The sequence below is a fragment of the Centroberyx gerrardi genome, chromosome 15 (assembly GCF_048128805.1).
Source record: "Centroberyx gerrardi isolate f3 chromosome 15, fCenGer3.hap1.cur.20231027, whole genome shotgun sequence".
Taxonomy (NCBI): domain Eukaryota; kingdom Metazoa; phylum Chordata; class Actinopteri; order Beryciformes; family Berycidae; genus Centroberyx; species Centroberyx gerrardi.
Window position 1 is genome coordinate 4,482,768 of NC_136011.1, and position 21,075 is coordinate 4,503,842.

Consider the following 21,075-nt stretch of genomic DNA (forward strand, 5'->3'; position numbering starts at 1 on the left):
GAGTTTGTTAAACAGTAAAGTAGTTATTCACTTCTCATTTTCAACTAGAAATAGGTACAGACAAATTATTTAAAGAAGAAATTTGAGAAAGTTAAACAAATGCCTTAAAGGCAACACACTCCCCGCCTGACCTATGTGAGGTCACTAAGAACTTTTGCGAGTCCAGAACATTAGTCTCTAGATCAGTCTTTGGGCAGAAGTAGAACAATTTCTGCAATTGGTCTAAGAAAGGTTTTTGCATTACCTTGGTCAGTTGTCTTCACCTCAACCTTTCTTACATGTCCATCCTTTCCAGGGAATGTGGCAGTGATCCTGGCCATGGGCCAGCAGTTGCGGGCGGTCTGCTTGTCCCTGAGCAGAACTAGATCTCCAACTTGAAGGTTTCTGCGAGGCACTGTCCACTTCTGTCTGTGTTGCAAGGAAGGTAAGTATTCACGGCTCCAGCGGGTCCAGAACTGGTTTGCAAGAGCCTGAACTTGTCTCCATTGCTTTGTGTACAGGTCCTTGTCCGAGAAGTCTCCAGGTGGAGGTGGAACTCCTGACTTCTGTGTAAGGAGCATTGATGGTGACAGTATGAAGGGTTTTTCCGGGTCCGCAGATACAGGTAGGAGTGGTCGTGCATTTATGATGGCTGTGACCTCTGCCATTAGTGTGCAAAGCACTTCGTGGGTTAGGCGAGTGTTTTGCTGTAGAAACATTGAATCAAGGATTCTTCTGGCAACGCCAATCATGCGCTCCCAAGAGCCTCCCATATGAGAGGCGTGTGGCGGGTTGAATTCCCAGCTGCATCCCTGCTCACTGAGGTATCTCTGCACCGTTTTGTCCATCCCAAGCTCCTTACACGCTCCTATAAAGTTGGTGCCGCAATTGGATCGGAGCTGTTTCGCAGGGCCTCTGAGTGTGAAGAAGCGCCTGAGAGCGTTTATGCAGCTGGACGTGTCCATAGACTCGATGACTTCGATATGCACAGCTCTCGAACTCATACAGCTGAACATGATGGCCCACCGCTTGCTCTCCGCCTGCCCTCCTCTGGTACGTCTGGTTGTGACAGACCAGGGCCCAAATACATCGAGCCCCACATACGTAAAAGGAGGGCAGGTTTTGAGGCGTTCAGGTGGCAGGTCCGCCATGCGTTGTTCTTCCAGCTTCCCACGCAGCTTGCGGCAGGTTATGCATTTGTGGAGTACTGAATTGATTAGCGTCTTGCCTCCCAAGATCCACAGTCCTGCTGTCCTGATCGCTCCTTCCGTCAGGTGACGACCTTGGTGTTTCACCTGCTCATGGTGATGTCGTGTAAGCAGTAGGGAGATGTGGCTATCTTTGGGCAGAATTAATGGGCTCTTTTCTGCAGTTGGAAGGTGAGAGTGCTTTAGTCGGCCTCCAACGCAAATGAAGTCGTCCTCCAAGGTTGGGCTGTTTTTGGATATTACTTTGTTGACTCGGAGGGCTGACAGTTCTTTTGTAAAAGCTGCCTTTTGTGTTGCTTTAAGGATAACATTCCTTGCTTGGGCCATTTCATCCGGAGTACGAGATAAGTTACATCTATGCCAGCCTTTGCATTTGCTGTTTTGGTTTGAATGTTTGTAGGATCTTGCCATGTGGACGAGGAATGCTACTCCTCTTACTAGGGAGGCGAAGGTGGAGAAGCGTTGGAAGCGGTCAGAGGTAAGTATTGGTTCCAGGTAGGTAGCACAGGTTTGTACCTGTGGTCGGATTTCTGAGTCTTTTTCAGGTTCAATTAGCTCGAATGTCTCACTTGTTTGTGTTTTCTCTGCAGGTTGCTGACGCAGGAAGGAGGGTCCAGTGAACCAAGAGGTCTGCGCCAGGCGGGATGCAGGTAAGGATCTCGACGCATGGTCTGCAGGGTTTTCTTCTGTACGTACATAGTGCCATTGTTCAGGCTTTGAGGACTGACGGATACGTTGAACTCTATTGTGGACATATGTATAGAATCGTTTTGACTCGTTACAAATATAGCCGAGCACTACTTTGCTGTCCGTGTAGAACTTCGTGGCATCCAACTTTAGGTCTACCTCATCCTGGATGAGATCTGCCATCTCTACTGCTAAGACGGCGGCGCACAGCTCAAGCCTTGGGATTGTAGGCTCGGACAGGGGTGCTAGCTTTGCCTTGCCCATAACGAATCCTACTTCGGCTTGCCCATCTCCTTGAACTGCTTTCAGGTACGCCACAGCACCGATGACCTTGACTGATGCATCTGAGAACACACACAATTCTGTGTGCACTGCTTTAGTGAGTGAGGTCATTGTGTATGTACGCGGAACATGAAGCTGTTTTAGGTCTTGGAGCGAATCTCTCCAGGCTTCCCATCTACTTAGTTTGTCTTCCGGGAGGGGTGTGTCCCAATCAGACAGTTCGAAGGTATGTTCCCTGAGGAGGGCTCTTCCCTGGATCGTGACGGGTGCCAGCAGACCCAGGGGATCAAAAACACTGTTGACAGTGGAGAGGACTCCACGGCGGGTGAATGGTTTGTTCGTGGTTGATGCGGAGTAGGTAAATGTGTCGGACGTGATCTCCCAGAGCAGACCTAAGCTCCGTTGTGTGGGTGCGGTTTCTCCACTCAGATCTAGGTCCATGATTACTGGGGCGCAATCTTCAGGCGGGAAGGCCTCCATGACTGCCTGACAGTTCGACACGAACTTGTGTAAGCGGAGGTTTGATTCAGCGAGTGAGGTCTGCGTTCGTTGGAGCAGGTCGATTGCCTCGGCTTCAGACGGTATGGATACCAAGCCATCATCAACATAGAAGTGCCTTTCCACGAACTTGACAGTATCGGCACCATACTCCTGTGCACCTTCTCTGATGGCTCTTCGCAGCCCGTAGATGGCCACAGCAGGAGATGGCCCGTTGCCAAAGACGTGGACCTTCATCCGGTACTCAACAACTTCGTTGTTGATGTCATTGTCCTTGTGCCATAAAAAACGGAGGAAGTTGCGGCGGTCTTCACGCACCAAGAAACAATGGAACATCTGCTGGATATCCGCCAGCATTGCAACCTTCTCTTTCCGGAAGCGTAGCAGGACACCAAGGAGGGAGTTATTTAGGTCGGGACCTGTGAGGAGCACGTCATTGAGGGAGACGCCGGAGTACTTGGTGCTGGAATCAAAGACCACCCTGATTTGATTGGGTTTTTGTGGGTGGTAGACCCCAAACGTTGGAAGATACCAGCATTCCTCACCTTCTCGCAGTGGCGGCGCTACTTCGGCATGTCCGTTAGCGAAGATCTTCTCCATGAATGCCACATACTGTTCCTGCATCTCAGGTTTTCTTTTCAGGGTTCGTTGTAGGGATGCGAACCGGTTGACTACCTGCCCTTTGTTATTCGGCAAAGGCTGGCGTGGTTCTCTAAACGGCAGTGGGGCGACCCAACTGTTAGTGTCGTCTCTGTAGACGTTTGTGTCCATTATCTTTAAGAAGACGGTGTCTTCCACTGATGGAGCAGGTTTGTTGTCATGCTCAGTTCGGTTGAACACTGTCTGTCCCAGCATCCTCTCAGGTGCTTTGCCAGGCCAGTTAAAGCTTTGCTGCATCTCCTTGACATGCATGAAGCTTGAACAGGGCTGTCGGCTTATGTACATTACCCAGGCACACCTCTCCTATTACTACCCAGCCCAGATCCAGACGATGGGCAAAGGGGGCGTTATGTGGTCCGTTGACCTGCTGCCTGACCTTGTGTGCCCTAAGGACGTCTCTTCCGAGTAGCAGGAGTATTTCTGCTTCTGGGTCCAGTTCTGGGATGTGCTTAGCAATGTGATGGAGATGAGGCTGGTGTAGAACTGCGCTCGGTGTTGGAATCTCAGACCGATTGTTCAAGATCTCATGACACTCAATGAGTGGTGGGAGAGAGATGAGAACTTTGCCGTCCAGTGACTCGATCTGGAATCCTTCTGCCTTCTTGCCGGATGTTTCTACGATGCCAGAGCAAGTTCTGAGATGGTATGAGAATGGTTTGCTCTCCACACTGAACAGCTCGAAGAACTCTGATCTGGCTAATGAGCGATTGCTCTGGTCGTCCAGAATTACATAGGCTTTGATGGCCATGTCCTTAGAACCCTTGGGGTATATCTTTACGAGGCAGATCTTTGAGCATGACCGGCTCCACTGACCTGGACCGCAAACTTCTGTGCAGCTTGTTCTAACAACAGCCGTGTTAGAATGATCTTCTCCCTCACCGCCGTTCTCTTGTGACGATGAAGGAGCCTTGACGGTTTGAGGTGATGGGCCAGGATGCATGGCCGCATCATGATTGGTGCTGTCGCATTCAGAGCACTTCACGGAGGACTTGCAGTCTTTGGCGAGGTGGGAGATCGAAGAACAGCATTTGAAACATATTCCTTTCTCCTTGAGGAAGGCCTTTCTGTCGTCAAGGAGTTTGTTTCTGAATGTTCTGCATTTTTTGAGAGGATGGGGTTTGTTATGTAATGGGCAGTTCTTGTTAGGGTCGTCATTGGTTGTTGAAACATCCGTTTTGTGCACTGAGATGGGTTTGTTGTTCTTCACAATGGATTTGTCTGGTTTTGTGGGTGTTGTGGTGCTGCCTTGATGAATGAAGCTAGGGTCGTTTCGCTTCTTCGCCTCATAGCACACGAAGTTGCAAAAATACTCAAAGGGAGGGAAGCGACCGTGATTCTCTTCTTTGTACCATGACCCAGAAGACACCCACTTCTCCTGAAGCCCATATGGAAGCTTCTCTACGATTGGTCCAATTCCACGGGAAGTGTCCAGATACGACAGGCCAGTGAGATATCCGTCTTCTTTAGCACCTTGGATCTCCATAAGCAAATCCCCGAGTTCACGTAATTTGGAGTGGTCCTTGGCTGAAATCTTAGGAAAACTGTCCAACCGCTGAAACAGTGACTTTTCAATAATTTCGGGGGCAGCATAGCACTCACGTAGTCTCTCCCATGCTTTGTGTAAAGCCAGATTGGGGTTGCTGACATGCACTGAGCGTATGCGTTTCACCTGTTCGCCAGATTCCTTTCCCAGCCATTTAGTCATGAGGTCCAATTCTTGGGTTGCTGTGAGGTGAACTTCGCCAGCTGCATTGGTGAATGAGGAGTACCATGCACGGTAATTCTCAGGCTTATCATCAAATTGGTACAGTCCTGAATTGACAAGGTCTCGTCGTGCCAAATACTGTGCCAAAGGCTCCGTCAGAGGTGGTGTGCTAGCTGGAGGAATATGTCGGGGTGCACATGACTGAGCATGTACGTTTATGGTGGGGCTTGTTCTTCTGACTTCAGACTTTGTCTCAACTCTTGTCGGATCAGGTAAGTTTGGTGCAGGTAAGTGCATATTGTCAGCTCTTTCAGACTTCGGCTTGTTGTTGATAGGTTGTAATTGTGAAATGTCTTTCACAGGTGGACGCCATGTTACGAAGCTGTCATGTGATTCTGCGTGGAATGGGGAAGCGACAGGTAAGACCGATAAGAATGGGGAGGGAGAACGATTCTGAAGGTTGATTTGAGATTGGACATATTCACTGGTGCGTTCCATTTTAACCCTTTCTGATTCCGATTTTCCTTTTTCAACTACAGCATGCATTGCTTCAGCGTTTTCCAGCACTTGTGCCTCCACCACGGCCGCATCAGCTTCTCGATGTAGTGTTAGCACTTCCAACTCTGTGTCTAATCTTACTGTTTCCAACTGATTTTGAGCATCTCTTGTGATCCTTTCTGCTTCTCTGGCAGCCTTTTCCAATTTTAGTTTAGCCTCTTGGCCAGCATATGACGCTCTCACCTTGACAGCTTCTGCTTTAGCCCGGGCACGGGCAACACTTCCCGTTGATGCCGATGTCTTGCTGCTCCTAGCACTGGGTACAGATGACTTGCTGCTTGTTGCCATCTCGACCACTTCAAAACATCAAAATGGTGCCTTTTCACTGTAGTGTTCTCGTGCAGTGTGTCGAAACTCTGACTAAACACCAAGTTAAACCGTAGCCAATGAAGACAGAGTCGTAGTAAGATTGACCATTTACTGTCACACTTCCTCATTAACATGCTGGTGAAAACTGTAAATAAAAACAATACAAAAATATTCAGTGTCTGTGTTCTTAACTAAACATTACATTGTACATAGCTGTAAATATGAATATACATTGCTGTCTTGCACTGTAGGTAGCAGTTACCATGGCTACTGGTATTGCTGTTAGCTTGCACACAATTGTAAATAAAACCATTTTTAAATAACTTATCAAACGTCATTTTTAACGAAATCATTACTAGTATATGAACTTTAACATGTCTAATGTCAAATACATCAACTTACGGCATTGCCTCTATGATGCTTCGTAGTGGAAGCAAGCGGATTACTTTCAGAGCATGCACTACATGTCTGTCTCATTTTTCTGCAGAACCAGGAAGAGCTAAACAGGAAGTGACTAAACAGGAAGTGACATCGTGGCATTACACGGACAACTAATATAAATTTTACAAATGAGTTTGTTAAACAGTAAAGTAGTTATTCACTTCTCATTTTCAACTAGAAATAGGTACAGACAAATTATTTAAAGAAGAAATTTGAGAAAGTTAAACAAATGCCTTAAAGGCAACACACCTTTATTTACCTCAACTGCAGAGAGTACCAGGCCTTTATTGGAAGCAGGCTTATATTAGAGACAGGCCTTTATTTCTAATTCCCTCTGTTTGATAAGTATATTTGCTCATATTTTAGTATGAAGTTTGATTTTCTGATCTGCTTCTGTTGGGGTACGTTAGGTAGCCGTTTTTTTGTTACTGCAATGCATTACGATAATTACAGTAATCGACGACGGCATGCTCCAGAGTCTTCCGCTGGCCGAGCCATCTTGTGGCATACTGCCATCTTGTGGCACTTGTACGTTACTACAAACTACAGTTACATGTATAATAGGCGCCAGGAGTTTACCGGTATCCACCGTTGTTTGCATGTAAGCTGAAGCTAACTGAAGCTAAAGTAGAATCTATACAATTATATCATATCGCCATTTATTTCAATGCGCGAGCTCAGTCCACCTGACAACCCTCTGTTCTGTCGGCAGCATGGAGGTTTCGGTGCGCCGAGGGCTTACTGCCGACGCTTCGAGTTTCCCAGGGACACGGTTCCGGCCAGTGCCGATAGCTGGGTGCCGATTTGTTCCCGGTGATCCGGCCCAGATTTCGGCGGGGTCCCGACGCCGATGCGTCACCGGGTGTCCCCGATAGGTATGATAGGTACGGGTACATAACTTTTTTTTTCCATAAATGAGATAGTATCTCATACTAAGTCATTATTATGACTTAGTATCTCATTATTATGACTTGGTATCTCATTATTATGACTTAGTATATCATAAATATGACTTACTATCTCATGAGATAGTAAGTCATACTATTGAGAAAAAAATCTCACTTGATGATGAAAAAAAAAAAATGGCCGGATTTTTTTTTAACAGGTGGCAGAAACGGGCTTCCATACACTCACCCAACAACAACAACATCACCACCACAGCTACAGACCAATCAGAAAAAAGACACACTACGGCACATGATGCCTTGCTCTTAAAGCTGCACATCCTCATTTACCAACACAATCAGTACATAGCCTACTACTAGTACTGCTACTACTACTACTACTAATAATAATAATGATAATTCCATGATCAGTACTGAATATGATAAAGCACCTAGGAGCATGCTTGATCGTCTTTTTAATAAAGGGGTTGGCCCGGTTGGGGAATAATTTTGCTGGCACTCAATTTCATAGGATATGTTGTCAATGTAACTGTTTGCCATGTCTTTATTTATAATAATGATATATCTATAATAGAAGTCCGCCCCCCAGTGAAAAATTAATCACAAAAAACTACGTTTTAAGTGAAGAGTTAGCGTTTGTCAAAACCTTCAAAAGAAAGGAAATTCAATTGTTCATCACCAATGCTAACTTCAGCCTGCTCTCCATCAAATTGTATCAGCACAGAGTTTTGACAACTGCTACAGTCCTATAGCTATGTCTGCTGTACTTCAAACAACATGTACTCACCACTGCTACAGTCCTATAGCTGTCTACTGTACTTCAAACAACATGTACTCACCACTGCTACAGTCCTACAGCTGTCTACTGTACTTCAAACATGTACTCATCACTGCTTCTGTACTTCAAACATGTACTCACCACTGCTACAGTCCTATAGCTGTCTACTGTACTTCAAACATGTACTCATCACTGCTACTGTACTTCAAACAACATGTACTCACCACTGCTACTGTACTTCAAACATGTACTCATCACTGCTACTGTACTTCAAACAACATGTACTCACCACTGCTACAGTCCTATAGCTGTCTACTGTACTTCAAACAACATGTACTCACCACTGCTACAGTCCTATAGCTGTCTACTGTACTTCAAACAACATGTACTCACCACTGCTACAGTCCTATAGCTATGTCTACTGTACTTCAAACAACATGTACTCACCACTGCTACAGTCCTATAGCTATGTCTACTGTACTTCAAACAACATGTACTCACCACTGCTACAGTCCTATAGCTGTCTACTGTACTTCAAACAACATGTACTCACCACTGCTACAGTCCTATAGCTATGTCTACTGTACTTCAAACAACATGTACTCATCACTGCTACAGTCCTACAGCAATGTCTACTGTACTTCAAACAACATGTACTCACCACTGGGCAGAAACCTTCTGTCAAAGAGCCCCATTCATACTCGACATGCGACGCGGTGACTGACATGCGACAAAGGTCCCAGGCCAGGTATGAACCCAGGACGTCACAGCCACATGGTATGTGCCTTTATTATCCAGGATGGGAAAACTGGTTTGCAGTCAGGTGTCAACACAAAATTTAGGCTACAGTTTAACATTATACACTCTACCAAATACACTACATAAAATACAGTTGGTTTTCAATCCCAAGAGTCTGTAGGTTTTTGTTCCAACCAAACACTACAGCTGCTGATTTTGCTGAATAAAACACCATAAACCAGCCAGGAGGAGCTAGTTAGTGAAATCAACTGGTGTATTGTTTGGTTGGAATGAGACCCTGCAGACTCTTGAGTCATGATGGCACATGAATGAAAACAGCTGCCTTAGCCCATCGAGCCACCAGGATGCCCCGCACATGAACTACTTATTCCACCTGAACTGATTTATATCACATTTCTTAATGTATTACACTGGAAATAAGCAGCACTTCTCACCACTAGGACTTAAGTGTCTAGTGTCTTATCTAGTGGATCCATCAGGGTAACACATGCAGTCAATGCACTTGTACACACAGACTTGATGCATGAAACACACAGTGGTCACTGATAAAACGCATTTATTGCCATCATCATTGTTTTCCTTAGACAAAGCCTCAGCTTTAACAATCATCATCGGATCAGCAGCACTTTGCACATACTGGCTCAGTTCCAGTTCAATACTTTATTGCCACATCAACTTGCAGTTATGAGGAATTTGCCTCAGTGTGCTCGCAGAACATAATACACACAAAGATAAGAATAATCACAGGTGAGATAAAATCATACCCTCACTCGATATCCCACAACATTCTGGTTAAGACATTATAAAAACTTCAGTGACGGCAGTGCTTCCCCTTCCACCACTGCCACAGAAGATGAGAAATTTAATACAAAGGTTAAAAATTAGTATTTTTTAAAAATCAATGAGGTAAGGAAAGTACATTATTGCACTAGACATACTGTAGATCAAAACCAAAATACACCCTGATTTTTAGCTTTTATTGTTAAAGAAATCAATAGAAGTTAGAGCGGTAGTGGCATGTGCATACAGGCAAATGTGAAGTGTGAGTGTGATTTGAATACATGAAAATGTGTTGTACGCTCTGTCAGTGTGGGTCGTCTATGCTCTGGATAAAATGTTCCCCAGCGTTCAGGCCGTGGTGCAGGGTGTCTTTCTGGGCTGCGGCCCAGGACATCTGCCGGCTGGAGAAGCGAGCGGCCCAGCGGCCCTGGCGGTCCACCGTCACCACCCCACCCAGCCCCCCCACCCTGGACTTCATGGTGGCCAGGGCCAGGTCGCTGGCCGCCTCCGCCGACTGACCTGGGAACAGAAGGGAGAAGAAATACTAGGTAGGGAGAGAAATGTACAGATGTGTGGATAGAGTCCTCTTTGAAGCTGGTTGGCTTTTGCTTTACTGAGGCAAACTTCTCGCTCAAGTTGAAAGATTTTGGATTTTGTCTGGACGCAGGGTAAAACTACTCAGTACCGGTATAGGAGACACTTTTTACTCCAGAACAGCCTGAATTAGCATGTGAAAATCCCAGGAGGTCGCTGCCTCTCCACCCTGTCTGCATGCTTCATATTTAAGTTTTATTTCTATTCACTGTGGAGGAGTGAGCTGTTGGCATAAATGGGGAGGTGTACCTAATATAGTTGCCACCGAGTACATGGATATTTTTTTTTTCAACGACAAACTTTTCTCCTCTCTAAAAAAAGTTTAGAAAATCTTTAAAAAGATGATTCTTTGGTGATACGAGATGATGTGATTTTTGTGGACACCGATGATATGTCTGTGTGTGTGTGTGTGTGTGTGTGTGTGTGTGTGCGTGTGTTACCTTGCTCCATGTGGAACAGGATGAGTCTGGATAGAGTGACCTTCATGATGGCTTCTCCGTGGCCTGTAGGAGACACCGCTCCCACCATGTTGTCAGCATAACCCCCGCACCCTGACACACACACACACACACACACAAAAAGACAATATTCCTCTATTAAAACAAATTGCAAAACATTGCAGGTTCAAATTTTTTCCTTGCAATTTTTCCTTTTTTCCTTTTTTTTCTTTGTATTTGAAGGTTTACATGATCATTTGTGAGTTGAATGGGTTAAATAACACTTGTGCCCCTGTAGCCTATTCAAAACACTGTTTAAGTACCACTGAAGTCCCATTTCAATTTCCTTACTTTCTTTGAAATTTCTTTTCTGCGTTTACCTTTTTTTATGATGCAAAGTTTTCATCTGATGGGCTTTCATTCCAATAGATGACTTAATATATCTCATTTAAAAGAAAACATTCGATTTTCATTGCTCGTTATTTAAAAAATACAGCTGATTTCATCTGTTAAAATCATACTATTTTATAAGTAAAGGTCTAATAAGCAATGTTTTGATTTAATGCCAGTGGTCATTTGGGGCTGGAAAGTCACCGGTTCAATCCCAGCAACTGCCATGGTTCCTGTCAAAATGTCCTTGAGTAACCCCAACCCCAACCCGCTCACTCACTGTAAATCGCTCTGGATAAGAGCAGCAGCTACAAGCCTAAAATGTACGTATAAGATGTAAATTTAAAGACCTGAAGCCAAATTTGCAAACTCACATTTTGGCATCAGACTCTTGTTTGCAGAGGACTGCAGATCAGCAGATAGGTGGTGTGAGGGTGCAATTACACACACACTTCACTAGATGGCAGAGGAATGCTTTAGCTCACTTTCCCTTTTACTGTCCAAAATCTTAGACAATTTTACACAGCTAATTCCTTCATTCACCTGACCTTGACTGAATTTTTACACATTGTCACATTAGTCCCATTTTGCAGGTATTTTGTTGCTTTAGAATGATACTGTTCTTACGGAAAAAAAGGAGCTGTAACTTGAAGGGTTCCTACACAGTTTCACACCTTACAGTACGCTGTGGTTTAGATACCAGAGAAGATGTTAATCATAACAAAGTTAATCATTCATCACTTTTTCAAATGGTGACTTTCTCATTTTGAAATTTGATTCTTCAAATGTTCACCATATGGGTTTTGTTGATGCCACTTTGAGTTGAACTATTTACCAGACAGCCTTTCCAATTTGGTAGTCATCTAAGCTGTCCGTTTGCTTTCAAACAGTGAGGCTGTATTCTGGCCATCGACTCATGACGGTCTAATCATTCATTTACTGATAGGGACAGATGTAATAGAGATGATAGGGACAGAATCCACTTGATGCGGCTGACAAAACCCCAGGATAAAACCACCCTAACATGATTTAGCCTCTGTCCTACCAGTGCAAACCTATCTTCTCAAATAACAATTTTGATAGTAAGAAGTAAGGTACTCTTATCCAGAATGACTTACTTAAGTGCAACATTAGATTATGTTAATATTGATGTTGAAGTTTATAAATTAAAAGTAGCCATGGGACAAACATATTAGATATTAGCCAATCCACCTCTGATATGATAGATATGATGCAGCTTGATTGATTACATATTTATTGTAGAATTGATCAATACTACACTAGCTGTCTTTGGGAAGCCCTTAACCTGAATTGACTCTAATGAGACATTTTGATCAGATTCTACACATATATGCATTGACATTTTTTGGCATGAAAACGGTCAGATTTAAAGCTACACTGGGCAAGATGTTTAGGTAAAAATACACCAATATGCAAAGTTGCCTAGCGCTGCTTTAAAGGTATTGAATATCAGCACTAAATATCAATCCAAAAATACTGGTAGCACTATCAACCTTGAAAAACCCATACTGGTCGAACCCGAACACAACGCTAAGAATTCGATAAGGGTTAAATTATTTTTCACTCTATAATGTTCTGCAATGTGTTGTGTGTGTCAGCAGTGTTATATGTAGTTAGCTGCTACAGAGCTCATAGTAAACTATTAACCAAGAAGCCTCTGTCTACTAACTAACTACACATCCTTCTTGATCTCCTGCCGGTCAAAGGCCAAACAGAAGTTGCTGAGTCAGTCTTAAGGCAACATTCTTATTGATCTTGACTATCTGATCTGTTGGTCTTTCTCTGCCTGATCCTTCAGCATCTCCATTGCCTACTGCATATCACAGAAACTAGTGGAAATACTTAAGTGTTCATGCTTTTTTGATTTTCTGAACAGAAAAAAAAACATGCTAAAATTGATATCAACACAAAATGTGCTTAGATTTCAGTCTGTTCTGGAACCATTGCTATTCTCTATCTCCATGCGTGATGAAATCATCTGTAAATTTGAATTTTCATTGCTATGCTGACAACACTCAACTCGAAATACCTGTTAACCCAAATGACCGCTCTCAATTGTTAAACTTAGACGCATGCTTATGCAAAGTCAAACGTTGTGTGTCCCTACACTTTGTGCTCCTCACTGCTGACAAACCAGAAATGTTGATTGTTGGACCAGCTAAACATAGTTATGTCTGAGAACACTACTCTAAATTTTGATAACTGTGTGATTTCCCAAACTCCTGCTATCAAAAATATTGGTGTTACATTTGATTCTACTCTCTCGGCTACTCTCCAGCCCGTAAAACACCTACTGATAATGTATTCCTTTATATATATTAGTTCATAGAGCCCTCAGTCTCTTCTTGAAAAAGGTTGAACCAGATAGCTAGCACTAGCTCAGGTTCCTGCTGATTTAGTTTGCTAAAGTCCTGTTTTGCTAAAATCCTGTTTTCTTGGCCTGTGTACAGCTGTTCGTTCCAGTTGGTTGTCTGCTGTGCATGTGTGCGTCTCCTATCTGTTTCATGCTGTGGCCCATCGTGTCTCTGACCCTGTGTGTTCTGTGTGCAGCTGTTCTCTCCCCTTCGTCTGTACGTGTGTGTGTGTCTGGGTGTGTTGTGTGTGTGTACGCTGCTTCCTCTCTCTCCTCTTCTCTGACTCCAGGTCAGTGTTCTACCTGGCAGTGACGGGTGCTGCCCTGGCTCTTCACTGTCAATGCTGGCCTTGCTCTTCCTTTCCGCTGTTCCCACCTGGACGCTGAATTACGACTGCTGTCCTCACTCCTTTAGCGCTGGCCTCAGCCCCCTCTCATCGCCGCATGCAGCTTCTCCACCCTTTTTGTCTCTCTCTGTTTTCTCCTGTCATCATTGTTGCCCATGACTCTGTCAATATTTTGCCCGGCACCTATTGCACGCTAAGCCGTCCCGGGGGGGGATCCCTATTTGCCTCAGCCCACCCAAGGTTTCTTCCAAGTTTTCCTACTAAGGTTTTTCCTGGGAGTTTTTCCTTGTGTGCATTTAGGGTCTAAGGCTGGGGTGCCGGGTAGGTTAGGCTGTAGAATAGGTAGATTGTTTGTCTTGCTAAATCTGCTCCTGCCTACCTTGTGTTTTTCGCTATGTTTGTCCTACATAATTTTGTTCACCACTGATTGTGTTTAGTTAGATCTAGCTAGACACATTCTCTGTAAAGTCCTCTGAGACATGCTTGTGATAAAGGGCTATATAAATAAACTTGACTTGACTTGACTTGACTATGGCTGGGCAGTGTCCATTTTTTCCCTACTTTTTCATGAGAGTTTTTCCTTGTCCTCAGTTGAGGGTCTAAGGTTGGGGGGTGTCATTGTTTTCTTAATATGGCCACTGTGAAGCCCTTTGAGACTGTAACTGTGATTAAGAGCAATATAAATGAACTTGACTTGACTATAAATATACCTTCAACTCAACATCAATACAGAAAGCCCCAAATAAAATCAGTCCATTTGAATATTCCATGATTATAAAATGGCAAAGCTTCATTTAAAATGTGTCCTTTATGTTTGAGGTAGCTTTGTGTTCTTCTAACATTATGTAAACCGGCTCAAGATAAATGGAAACTTATTCCACCTGTAGGCTGAATAAAGCTACAACTCAATGTGGTCTGATTCCTCATCCATCTCCTCCCTGTATAAATCCACACTTCTGAGTTGTTGGTTATAGTAGAAGACCAAGATAGACAGAGTTTGTTGATGTTTGGTTTGCATGGTTTGGATCTGAGGACTGACCTATGCAGGCTGTATCGCCCACCCGTCCCTCCATCTTGTTCAGCATCCCACCAGTAGAGGTTGCACAGGCTATGTTGCCCTCCACATCTACTGCCACTGCTCCAACCGTGCCCATCTTCCCCCTACACACACACACACACACACAAAACATGTTCTCCCTTGTTCATTAGATTCTCCCAAAAGGGAAGCACACACAGTGATGGCAGAATAATGTTGGAATTAGTTCATTTTATTCCAAAGCTTTAGCCAGCTAAAAAACCTATACACATACACCCAATGTTTCATCAGGGCTGTGCTGCTGTTATTCCAACATACTCCATCTATTCCACTGGCTGTGCAGGTACTTATACTGGCTAGAGCTTTACAATAAAATCAACTCATTTGAACTTTATTCTTGTATTACTGCTAGGGTAACAAATGATCTTTTGGTTGCTATTGACTCTGACCATTCATCTGTGCTCCTTCTGCTTGATCTCAGTGCCGCCTTCGACACTGTTGATCACAGCTTGCTTTTAGACCGTCTACAGAATTTTACTGGTATTCAAGGTTCAGCACTGTCATGGTTTCATTCATATTTGTCTGACAGAACTCACTATGTTCTCCATAACAATAATATGTAAACTCCTTCCATTGTTAAATCTGGTGTGCCTCAAGGTTCAGTACTTGGTCCTCTACTTTTCTGTATCTATATGCGACCACTTGGTGATATCATCTGTAAATATAGTGTTCAATTTCATTGCTACGCTGATGATACTCAGTTATACTTACCCCTACAATCTGGCAATCCTTCCCATTTATCTACTCTCAAAGCTTGCCTGTCTGACATTAAAAGCTGGATGTCCTCTAACTACTACTACTTCTACTGTTAAACCCTGACAAAACTGAAATGCTAATCATTGGACCAGTCAAACATAGGTGTCTGGTTTCGAATTTTACCATAGAGCTCGATGAACTCACTATCAACCAAAGCCCTACAGTCAGAAATCTTGGTGTTTTATTTGATCCTACACTGTCATTTGAACCCCACATTAAGTCCATCACCAAGACCGCATTCCACCACCTCCGTAATATAGCTAGAATTAGACCAATCCTCTCCTCTGCTGATGCCAACACCCTGATTCATGCATTTGTTTCGTCTAGACTAGATTACTGCAATTTTCTCTTCTCCGGTCTCCCTCTTTCAGCCTCTAAACCCCTTCAACTTGCCCTGAATGCTGCTGCCAGAATTGTTACCAGAACCAGAAAATTTGATCATATCACACCCTGATTTCCCTCCACTGGCTGCCCATACAAGCTCGATCAGATTTTAAAATGTTAACACTAACCTACAAAGCAGTTCATGGACTTGCACCTGGCTACCTTTCGGACCTTATTACACCATACATACCACCTCGCACTCTGTGTTCTCAAAACTCTGGTTACTTAACCATCCCCAGAATGCACAAAAAATCAGCTGACTGGTGAGCTTTCTCCCACCATGGTCCTTTCCTCTGGAATAACCTTCCCACTTCCATCAGGACTGCCCCTTCATTGGCAACTTTTAAGAAACGACTTAAAACCCACCTTTTCTCACTCTCCTATAATCAACCCTAAACCTCCTAATTTCTCAACTGCTGTATTATTTTTGTGATTTTATTTTGTTTAACTGTTATATCATTTATTGTTATATCTCTCTTTGATTCTTTTATTATTGCTTCATTGTTGTAAAGTGTGCTGGGACACCCTGGTGTTATATTGCACTTTAAATAAACTTTGACTTGACTTGACTGCCTGTGCTTCCCCATTGGGACAAGTATTTATTACTCTGCTTCCATACTGTGAGCAACAAGACTAGGGAATCTTGGCCGGTGTGTGGGCAGTCAACACACTTGTAAGCTGAGAAGTTCTCTACAATGTTTATATGAAAGACTACAGGACTATAGTCTCCAAAACGATGCTTGAAGAACGGTTGCATCCATCGTTGGAGTTGATGGCAACCTCTGCTTTAAGTTTTTTCTGTTTATTTTCTATGCTATCCAATTATTTTCGATGCAACTCGATTTATGCTCCTTAGTTAGCGCTTGGGTGCCAGCTATGTTAAACCTGCAATAAGCGATATCAGACTTTATAACCAGTCCTGAAACTAAGGTGTGCTATGTGGAGATTTCATTGAGACATAATGATATAAACCAATATCCACACAGCAGCTAGCTGTGTTGCTGTTATCACCTGTTTGTTGTCAAATTCTGGTCCAGAACGAAGCTCCTCCCGCTCCATTCACTAGCTTTTCATTTTTTAAAAACTAGCTTGGCACCTCCCTCGCTGTTTAAAAGCAGCCCTCACCCCCTCCCATTCCTACCTAATTCCCAACTAGTAAACTTGCTGCCTACCTTGTCATTGTGGGACATGTAACCTTCAGTGGGAGAAAGGCCTGGCAAAGTGAGACTGGTAACCGGAGACACTTATCTGTAGGTTAGCTTAGCTATTAGCCTTTATGCATGGTGTTTTGCAATATTTGTCCTTGGTAGGCCTCTGTAGTGCAGTGGCTTTGTTGTGAATTATTTACAAATGTGTTGCGGTTTCTGTCACCCTCTAGTGGTCAGAAAATGTTGCTTATTGCAGCTTTAACTTATTTATTTATGAAAATTTATAAGGCAATACCAAAGCAGGGTAAAATATGTCATTTGTATAAATACATAGCTTATTTTTCTTGGTCCAAACTTCCTTTTTTCACACCTCCCACAATCGGTCAGAACAAAACGACCCATCAACCAAGTTGCTCACAGTGTGAACAAGCAGTCAGAGCTGTTGGTTTGGGAACGCACCCCAAACATACACTTTTGACAGTTCTTTCTTATCTGCAAGGACTCCAAATACTGTACAATCTTGTTCATTATCAAATTTGTTTCCTTTCTGAAGCATCATTGTCAATTTATTTCTAGAATCTTTCTAAAAATGCATATAGTAAGTTTGACATGATGCTAGCTCTCACATTTGGCTCTCCACAGGGTTGGCGTCGGGTGCCAGGTTCTTTTTCCAGCGCATGCGGGCGTAGTCGGTGATGAGGGACTCTTCGGGCACCTCGGGGACACCCATGGCCCGGGCGAACTGACTGGCACCCCCCGCCGTCAGGCACAAATGACTGGTCTGAGGTCAAAGGTCAGAAACTGATGGAACTGTGTTCTCAAAGAAACATCTATAGAGTATTACAAAGATATTTAATTAGAAATTTCATTCTGTTTGAGAGGGCTGGTATAACCCTTTCATAATCCGGTCAATGGATGCAATTTTGTCATGTAAACCCTCATTCCAATCACTCTCTTTTGTTTGAATAGGCTGCACTTGATATTAACGCCGGGGCGCTCGGGCTTGACGTAGGCGGCACAGCCCGTTTTTATATCAAGTGCTGACTCCGCCTAACCGGGCCAGTTTCGGCATACGCCGGTGACAATTACAAGTGTACCCAAAACAAAAACAAAACGTCTGTTTCTGACACTTTTGGAGTCGTATGTTCTGATAAAGCTGTTGCTTCTTCAGAAAGAACAACAGCAAAGCAATAACGGTGCCAAGCGCCTGACGCAGGTCCATCTTTTAAAAACGTAAGCCCATGTTAGATTCTGCAGGCTATTCTGCGCATGTCAGAAACTTTTATTGTGATTACATACTGTGGAGCATCTAAGCGCACACCATGCGATCCTTATTTAGCGTTCATGTAACTGGTGGGGGAATCTTCAATCGGAATGATTTCATTCAGAATGAATAAATATGGATCATGTAACCGCAGTCTCTCGCATTTGATCGGATGTCTGGGCTCATCGGAGCTGCTGTAACTGTTGTTGCTCGAGATATCGCTCCAGAACATCCATAATGAGTTAGTGCTGTGGCAGCTGCCGCAGGGTCTGTTTGGAAGTCAACACCGCAGTCACTGTAGAGCTCCTGTGAAACCACGCTGCCACTCGTCTCACCGACCAAGCTCAAATATCCTCTTCCTTGTCCGCCATGTCTGCCACTATTGGCTTCACGGTTTTGCATTGCAAAGTGTTTACATCCTCTGCTGGTCAAACTGTGTAATGGGTGGAGAATGAGAAGGAAGGCAGATTACAGTAAGCGGCAGACAATGTAGCTCACAGGGTGTAAGTCCGATGCACATTGTTATATGCCACGATGTACATCGTCATGATTTTACATTGCGAATTATCGTACTACAATATATCGTCCCATCCCTATTAATTATAGTAGACATGTACTGTCAACATGTATGTGTGTGTATGTATAGGCAATGGTCAGTGTACGTGTGTGGTTGCACATATATTTGTGTGTGTTTTCTGTGTACATAAGTATAGGTACCTTATCCATCCCTTATGCACTGTAAGTGTATGTACCTTGTCCATCACCAGTCTTGCTAGCTGAACAGGATTGGCTATGTTGCGTACAGCAGACACGGCGCCGCAAGCCAGCGTTTTCCCATCCATCACTATGGCATCCATCTCCACCTCTCCTTTGACATTCAGCACCGACCCACACCCTGAAATATGATTTGAGAAATGATTTGATGCTGTCTGGCCAAGCTCTCTAGTCAACAATCATCAAAATAAAAAATATGATAAGGATTTAAGTAGCCTTAAATGTCATTTTTTGTTTGGTAATCTATAGCTGTTTTTGTGGATTGTATGCCTAGTTGTATGAATTGAATGGATAAATAAGAACATAGCAAATGAGGGGTATTACTAATAAGGCAACCAACAATTCCAACATTTCAAGAACATATTAGTAGAAACGTATAAATGAAAAGTAAGACAAAGTAAGACCATTAGATGTCAGGCTTTACACAGATTTAAGTTTGGGGTTTAGTTCCTCTTTAATTGTGTAGGTCTACCTACCTGCGTTGTAGGCTGGGTTATTCTCCAGCTGAGTCACAGCCTCTACCACGGCGTCCATGGCGCTGCCCCCTCCCTGGAGGACGGCGTACCCACCCCGCGCTGCTGAGCGCACCCCCGAACTCGACAGCTCGACCCGTTCCTTCGGGATATGGCCCGCCCCTCCATGGATCACCAGTACAGGTAACATGCCAATCAAGCGAGAAGGAACTGAGGAGAAATTAGACACAATGCAGAATGTGGTAGCTGGTTCAAAGGTACCTCGTGTACCATTTTTGTTTTCCTATTTTGTGCGGTAAAGCAATCCAGCAGATTCCCGCCAAATCTGACCTGGTGTCACACAATGTAAAATGCAGTGTAGAGGCCGGTAGAGGCTGCCGATCTTCTTGCATATGGTCTAGTTTGTTTATGGTAAATCTACTAATATCTCAAAATGAATGTGATACATGTAACATATTTAATTCCTCACACTGGGGATGCACTGATACCAGGGATGTAGGGGAGGGTAAACCCACCTGAACTCAGTTTACCCACCATTTTATTTGTAGAATAGCCTAGTTTCCCTGACATAAATTCAATATAGTACATATACGTACTATATATCATAGTAAGTAATATCAAACTGGTTAAGTTATATGAAAATAGGTTATTTTAAGATAAAAACCCTAACCCTAACAACAAAAAAACAAAACTTTTCTTAAAGTATAATTGATTTTGTTTGTATTGAGGGTCATTTGCCTTATAATGACCACAGACTGGAGGTGATGGCTTAGCCCCTTATTTATTTACCATTACATTTATTATAAATCTATGAATACATTACTGTACATAACAAAAAATAATAATCAAAATAAGTAATCCAGTCGTCCAAGGGTTTTGAGGACAACTCAATCTGGGTTATGAGAACAGTCACTGCTCTCTTCAGTAAGAAAAAACAAACTGCATATCATCACAAGGCTTTAACAGGGTGAAGCAGCTGCAATTACATTCTTGTGGCTTCATTGAGATGCAGCATTAAGGCAGTAATAACCTGTTAACTCTACTAACCTGTTACCCAGGTTCTCTCCCAATGGAGTGAACTGCATGCATCGGCATGTATGTAGGCCAGTTTCTAAAGGTTTAATGCACTGAATGACAACAAGCTCGACTGCAGGCTGTCACTGAATAAAAACGACCAAGTACACCGTCAGTAGAACTGTACAAATTTGGTTTACATTATGAAAATTATCACTTCTTATAGCCCACTTGCTCCGCAGATATTTACATGTGCATGACTGCCATTACAGCGAAGCCAGTTTACTTCCATTCAATATCTACCGTTAGATAGCTTAAAATGCAAACAAAATTCCGCTACTTAAACTGCTCGACAGCCTTATTATTAGGCCTACTGTATTATTACACATGCCTAACCTACATGTGTTCATACAGTCAATATAAGAAGAAAAACACCCGGGACCCGGGTTCATATCTTACCAAAATTATATGGGTC

General features: G+C 43.5%; 2 protein-coding genes across 2 annotated transcripts in view; one reads left to right on the forward strand and one right to left on the reverse strand.

Moving 5' to 3' along the window:
* sdhaf4 (succinate dehydrogenase complex assembly factor 4) overlaps positions 1–2,292 on the forward strand; it is a 369,114-nt gene extending 366,822 nt beyond the window's left edge. The window contains exon 4 of the mRNA XM_071912633.2: positions 2,281–2,292. The gene's annotated coding sequence lies outside the window, so the exon portion shown is untranslated. The remainder of the gene's footprint in view (positions 1–2,280) is intronic.
* Positions 2,293–9,519: 7,227 nt separating this feature from the next.
* On the reverse strand, positions 9,520–21,075 carry asrgl1 (asparaginase and isoaspartyl peptidase 1). Its single transcript, XM_071912629.2, has 7 exons — positions 21,060–21,075; positions 19,590–19,796; positions 19,092–19,234; positions 17,702–17,856; positions 14,731–14,852; positions 10,584–10,694; positions 9,520–10,068 (listed from the first exon to the last, which is right to left on the reverse strand). The coding sequence occupies exons 2-7, from the start codon at positions 19,774–19,776 to the stop codon at positions 9,854–9,856; spliced, it is 933 nt and encodes a 310-aa protein (XP_071768730.2). The 5' UTR covers positions 19,777–19,796; positions 21,060–21,075; the 3' UTR covers positions 9,520–9,853.